This window comes from Podarcis melisellensis, assembly GCF_964234715.1.
Source record: "Podarcis melisellensis genome assembly, chromosome: 5".
NCBI classification, from domain to species: Eukaryota; Metazoa; Chordata; class Lepidosauria; order Squamata; family Lacertidae; genus Podarcis; species Podarcis melisellensis.
In genome coordinates, this window is record NC_138537.1 from 96137616 (window position 1) to 96144463 (window position 6848).

At 45.4% G+C, this 6848-nt stretch overlaps 1 protein-coding gene across 2 annotated transcripts in view; it reads left to right on the forward strand.

The window, feature by feature from the left end:
* Window positions 1–4307, forward strand: part of SEMA3E (semaphorin 3E) — a 168130-nt gene extending 163823 nt beyond the window's left edge. For both annotated transcript variants that reach the window (XM_081911731.1, XM_081911732.1), the window contains exon 17: window positions 843–4307. In XM_081911731.1, coding sequence (XP_081767857.1) covers window positions 843–1295 — 453 coding nt within the window. In that variant the 3' untranslated portion in view covers window positions 1296–4307. The remainder of the gene's footprint in view (window positions 1–842) is intronic.
* The last annotated feature ends 2541 nt before the right edge of the window (window positions 4308–6848 follow it).

Below are 6848 nucleotides of genomic sequence, written 5' to 3' on the forward strand. Positions count from 1 at the left end.
CTTGGGCTAGTCACACTTCTCTGAAGTCTCTCAGCCCCACTCACCTCACGAAGTGTTTGTTGTAGAGGAGGAAGGGAAAGGAGAATGTTAGCCGCTTTGAGACTCCTTCGGGTAGAGATAAAGCGGCATATCAAATCCAAACTCCTCTTCTTTTTAAATTAAAAGGAAAGGTTGCTCTGTAAATATTTATACTGCCTTTAAATAACCAGTTTATTTAGATTGTGGGGAAGGGTACTTGGGAATGATGCAGTTTTCTTTGATATGTAATCCCTCCTCTGTGGACCAGTTCACACATGACATGAGCAGGCAGGGCATGCGAATCATGGTCAGAGGAGCAAGTCATGAGCTTGTGCACTCTTCCTAGAGTCAAGCCTGTAATCCACCAGGAAAACCCAAGATCTGCATCTCTCACACTCATGCGGTGTTATCAAGCACCTCTTACAGTTTTTATAGATAATTATTCTAACACATGGATCCCCCACGAGCACATCAACGTCCACCCCAAATATCATTGATTTCAGTTAAAGAGTTGATTAAAATGAGTGGTACCTTAAGGTGGTTAGTTTTTGACTGCATTGAACCCAAAGATGTTTGAAATGAACACACACAAATTATGTTTCCGTTTGCTCCAACTTCTGCACTCAAGTTGCTCCTGATGAGCTTTCCAGAAATCCAATGAAACTCCACGATTCTGTTATCCTGTCATAGTGTTTCTAATTCCCCTTATACTTTTTTACCTCCTTTCTCCTGATTATTATTATATTATTTTAAAAACCACATCCATGTGATATTACTGCTTTATTTCCACTGAATAACAGCATTTCCTTGTTGCCCACCCTCAGGTGAAGACTGATGAAAGGGTACTCAAAGTGGACTTTGGCCTCTTGTTCTTAAGGCTGCACAGGATGGATGCTGGGACGTATTTCTGCCAGACGGTGGAACACAGCATTGTTCACACAGTAAGGAAAATCAGACTAGAAGTTGTGGAAGAAGAGCGTGTGGACGACATGTTCAACAAAGACTATGAGGAGGACGCATCACACAAGATGCCCTGCCCGGCTCAGAGCAGCATACCCCAGGGCTCCAGGCCTTGGTACAAGGAGTTCCTGCAGCTAATAGGCTACAGCAACTTCCAGAGAGTGGAGGAGTATTGTGAGAAAGTGTGGTGCACGGACAAGAAGAGGAAAAAGCTGAAGATGTCTCCGTCCAAGTGGAAGTATGCCAATCCGCAAGAGAAGAAGGCACGCATCAAACCTGACCATTACCGTGTTCCCAGGCACACTGCTGACTCTTGATGGGAAAAAGAAATTCCACAGATTCAAGGAAGCTTGCTTTTTTTTGTTTTTGGACCTAAGGAAAGGGAAATCCTTCTTGGATTTAGTGACGAATACAGGTTTATATATATATGAAACGTTGAGACTGGAAATGGGGGGAAAATGTGTTTTTAGTAAGTTATACACTTCATGTCTGTTTAGATGCATTTTTAAAAAAGCAAATCTGCTTAATTCTTTGGTCTACTTAAATCATTCCACAATGAGTTTTCCATTTAAGGACAATCTGACAATCATCGTATTCAACATTTAGTCCAATTAATCAAGCATGGACCATGTTTGTACTGTATATTCTAGTGTGTTGTTGGGGGTATTTAAGTGAACACAAATGCTAAAGCATCACAAAGCAACAATGTATGGTTTCGTTTTGATTTCACAAACATCTTGCAAATTTTCGACGTGGCGTATACCCTGTGTCCCGCGGGTTCCAGTTTTCATTTCTGAAGAGCAGTTTCTAGGGCTCATTGCTGCAGGAATCCATTTTGAGTATGTGACAGTAGCCACGGCTGTGAACAGAAATGATGATGGGTCATAAATAAAAGGACTAAAAACAAATAAAGTAGGGGAGGAGAGACACTGAGTACAATATAGCAAAAGCAAGAATCTCATTGAAAGCAATGGAATTGGTTGTGGCTAACTCAAATCCCACTTGATGCCAAGGGCAGTTAATCATGACTAATTGTAGCTGTGCCCAAAATATCTTTGTTCAGTTTCTGTGTCCCGTTTACCACTAAGTCTGAAGGCTGACTCCAGTGTCCTCTTTTGGGGAGAATAACTTACCAGGAAGAATTGTCTTTCTAGGACAAAGGGCCACCACTCAGAGGTGCAGCACCTGCTTTGAACACAGAAGGTCCCCGGTTTGATCTCCAGGGAGGGTTGGAAGAGAGACTCCCTCTCTGAAATCCTAGAGGGTTGCTGCCAATCAGTGTGAACAGTACTGATCTGGATGGACCAAGGCCTCTTAGGATCCAAGCGCTGTGTGCCCAGCATGTCCAATTTGGAATTTTCCAAATTTACTAAAATTACGTTCAGATTAACACAAGAGTCCATTTCCTCCACCCCTTGCCTCCTTCACGCTTCTTTCCACAAAGGATTTGCTTGCCATAATCCGCCTCCCATCAGCACAGGGCTTGCATCTTTTTTCTGTGATCCAAGGGACTCAGCCTGGATCACACTTAGGCGCATAAGATGCGGCACAAATACAATCAGGTTCGTTTTGGCACTCCACCTCACACTAATGCATTTTCTTAATTTGGAAATGATGAACAGGGTGCCCATCCCTGGTTCTTAGAGCCATCAATATTGTTAAAAGCCTGAAGAAAATTGCTACTTATTCCTACATTTGACTGATTGATTCCATTTGCATCTGAACTGCAGCCAAGTAGTACCATTTGATTATGCCAGATGTTTTCCCTCTCTCTCTCTCTGGGAGGTCGGTATAACCACCTACCAAAGGAGCAAAGCATCCTCTCTCAAAAGCTAATGCAGTCTCCGTCTTGTGGCAATGAAACAGCACTACATTCTGCTCTGTGCAGTACACAGATTCTAAATTTCTATATGAAGCAAAAGGTTATTAGCACTGCAGGAAAACTATAGAAAGGTTCATATTCTCTATTTTCTTTTTCAGCAATTTCCAGTTGACACTGCAAAACTACATGTTCACATTGTTTCAGATGTTCTTGATGTCATTTTCTATCCCAAATCGGTTTTGCCCTCACCACTCGGCTTTCATTTGCCCCAACTGCTGTTTAAACTTGCAGTATCCTTTCCTCCAAGGTAACTCCAGGATAATTAGTCCTTTTAAGTCCACCAGTGCTCTAAATTAATCTTCTGATTCATACACCGAGACAGTCCTAAGCAGGCACATTTTGCTGACGAGTACAGTAGATGCTAACGGGGTGAGCTCCCGTTGCTCGGTCCCTGCTCCTGCCAACCTAGCAGTTTGAAAGCACCTCAAAGTGCAAGTAGATAAATAGGTACCACTCTGGCGGGAAGGTAAACGGCGTTTCCGTGCGCTGCTCTGGTTCGCCAGAAGCGGCTTAGTCATGCTGGCCACATGACCCGGAAGCTGTACGCTGGCTCCCTTGGCCAGTAAAGTGAGATGAGCGCTGCAACCCCAGAGTCAGCCATGACTGGACCTAATGGTCAGGGCTCCCTTTACCTTTACCGTTTACAGTAGATGCAGGCTGAAAGCTGTACCTTGGCGTGGGGGCTTAGCTAATAAATGGAGGCCCACTGCAAGATCCGTCTTTCTAAGGCTGCATTCCAAATGTTGAGTCTCCCTCCAGCAGGTCCAAAACAGCTGCTCTGACCTTCATTGCTGGAGTGGTGTCCCTCCTCCCATGCAGACCTCAACACCCTCCCTATGGAAAGTTCAGGCAGGTGGAAGTGTGGGTGGTAGTCCACAGAAAGATCACTGGTAGCCCCCAGTGGATCATTCCCATTGCAGGGAGGGACTGAGCCGGCCTAGGTTCCTGAGCTCGCCACCCATCACTAGACATCATTGGACCGAGCTAAGACTTTCCTCCCACCACCTGCCTTCCATCCTGGCTGGCATGAGCAGTGGCATTGCAGATGTGGCCCTGGCTATGGCACTTCATCACCCCCCGCTGCTGTCCAGCTGGGGTTAGGGTTGCTTTGCCCATTTTACAGAAGACCAATTTTGACAATCCTGCCAGGTGTTCCGTGAGATTGGTTCTGGTGTCGTTGGCTCACCGCTACAGCCACGAGGCTGACCATGGAGCAGGCATTATGGCGAAAGCTCTGGGTGAGCAACATCTCTCCTCTTTTGAGAGAGACTCACCCAATGGACTAACAGGCTGTGTGGAATAAAAAGAGTCTGCCAATGTGGGTTTGCCAATTAAGACACTTTTACTGAAATAAAATGGAAGTCCATGTAGATGTTGAATACCATTCCTGTCTAATACCTGCTTCTCTTTGTTATAGGCTAATTAAATGTGAAGTAAATGGTCAGAATTCTCCATTTCCTTTTATTGTGCGTGGATTCGTCATGAAACCCATGGAATGACATTCTGTTCGGATAATAGGATAACACACACTGTTGCACATCCTCCCATAAATTTTCATCCAACTGGACATGTTGAGGAAAGTGTCCTCAACATGAGGGTAATCCCCCCCACGCCCCAGAAGACAAAAAGTATTTCCCCCCCCCCCTCATTCTTCTAGAAAAGAAAGCCACTTGGTATATTTTTCTCTGAATAATTGCTATCTTTTTATTTTATTTTATTTTTTGTAGTGGCCATTTGACACCAGCTCTGGGGCATTATGGGGATGCAAGATGGCGGCTCGTTTGCCAGCACATTTTCTAATGCTGCCAATTGCACAATAAAAAGGGGGTTGGGAATCTACAGTGGTACCTTGAGTTACGAACACCTCAGGTTACAAACGCTTCAGGCTACAAACTCCGCTAACCTGGAAGAGTTACCTCAAGTTGAGAACTTTGCCCCAGGATGAAAACGGAAACCGTGTGCTGGCGGCGCAGCAGCAGCAAGAGGCCCCATTAGCAAAAGCACTCCTCTCGTTAAGAACAGTTTCAGGTTAAGAATGGACCTCCGGAACGAATTAAGTTCATCTCTAGAGGTACCATTGTATTGCCATTGCTAAATGATGAGCCTCACTCCCCAAAAGCTCACAATTACAGAGATTTGGGGAAGTGGTGGCTAGCCAGGAAGGCAGAGAGTGATCTTTTGAGGCCCCTGCCAAGTGCGTCTCTGTGTGCAGTTGTACTTAGGGAGGACGAGACAGAGATGGGCCAGTCCTTTAGCCTTCCATGTACCAGGAGGATTTGCTATCTTTAAGCTTCTTATTCCCAAGGGACGTGGGTGGCGCTGTGGGCAGAGCCTAGGACTTGCCGATCAGAAGGTCGGCGGTTCGAACCTCCGTGATGGGGTGAGCTCCTGTTGCTCGGTCCCTGCTCCTGCCAACCTAGCAGTTCGAAAGCACATCAAAGTGCAAGTAGACAAATAGGTACCACTCCAGCGAGAAGGTAAACAGCATTTCCGTGCACTGCTCTGGTTCGCCAGAAGCGGCTTAGTCATGCTGGCCACATGACTCGGAAGCTGTACGCCGGCTCCCTCGGCCAATAAAGTGAGATGAGCGCCACAACCCCAGAGTCGGTCACGACTGGACCTAATGGTCAGGGGTCCCTTTACCTTTACCTTTACTATTCCCAAATTAGTTTTCTGAAAAAAGCAAGACAAAGCTTTCAGTTTCCAGTTATTTTTCAAGTGTTATAATAAAACCAATTGAACAACTTGGCAAACCCTTTCTGTACTCTGAAGCTCTTCCTTTATTATTACAGTGGTGTCCCGCAAGACGAACGCCTCGCAAGACGGAAAACCCGCTAGACGAAAGGGTTTTCCGTTTTGGAGGCGCTTCGCAAAACGAATTTCCTTATGGGCTTGCTTCGCAAGACGAAAATGTCTTGCAAGTTCCTGCGGGTTTTTTTCCCTTCCCCCCCCTTTTCCTAAGCCGCTAAGCCGCTTATCAGCTGATCTGCTGATAAGCCGCTTAACAGCTGATCGCTAAAAGCCGCTAAACCGCTAATAGCGCTAATCCGCTAAGCTGTCAATGGGCTTGCTTCGCAAGACGCAAAAAACGCTAAACGAAGAGCCTTACGGAACGGATTAATTTCGTCTTGCGAGGCACCACTGTATTGTTTTTCATCCCATGGCTAGGGGCATTTCCAAAAATCATAAAAGAAAAAGAAAACAACACAATCCTTAAAAACATAACGATCAAACACCTAAATAGTCAATGAATCAAGTGTAGAAAATAACACAAGCAACTCACCCAGTGATGTGCAGCTACAGGATCACCACCACTGCAGCATCTCTGCTGCCTACCAGAAGGAGAAGGGGATTCTGAGGTTGGGGCTGCAGGGGCTGAGACGGGTGGTGGCCACTGTGTGGGGACACTGGTGGAGCCAATCTGGTGGTCTCACTGCTACGCCCTTGTGCAAATTAATTGAAACAAAGCATGTTTTCTATCTTACTCGTAATCCTGTACTCAAAGCAAAAATGAAAAGTCAGTTGATCATGATGGTGCTGGAAGCCTGCAGCCAATAGAAGGAATGATGCGCTCGCCACAATATATTGAGAGTTATTCCAGAGTTATTCCAGAGCTGGAAAAGAGATATCCTGACGCCGGTACTGGGGATATTGCAGCACAACCTAGCCCCCTGTCACACATCGAAAGTGGTGAAGAAATTCATGACAAAGCAGGAAATACAGGTAGTTGATTAGTCAGGGAATTCCCCGGATGTAAATCCCAATGAGAATTTGTGGGCTATAGGCAAAAGTCGCCTCCGTGCTGTAGACTGTACGACTATGGAGAAGCTCATTCAGGCGCTGATTCAAGTATGGTACAGGGATCCGAAAATCAACAGTGACTGTTCAAAACTATTCAAGAAACCAGAAGTCTTTCTGTTAGGGATATTAGGAAACGAGATAAAAAGAAAAGATTGTAAATTTTTTCAATATGCAGTAACAGCAGCAA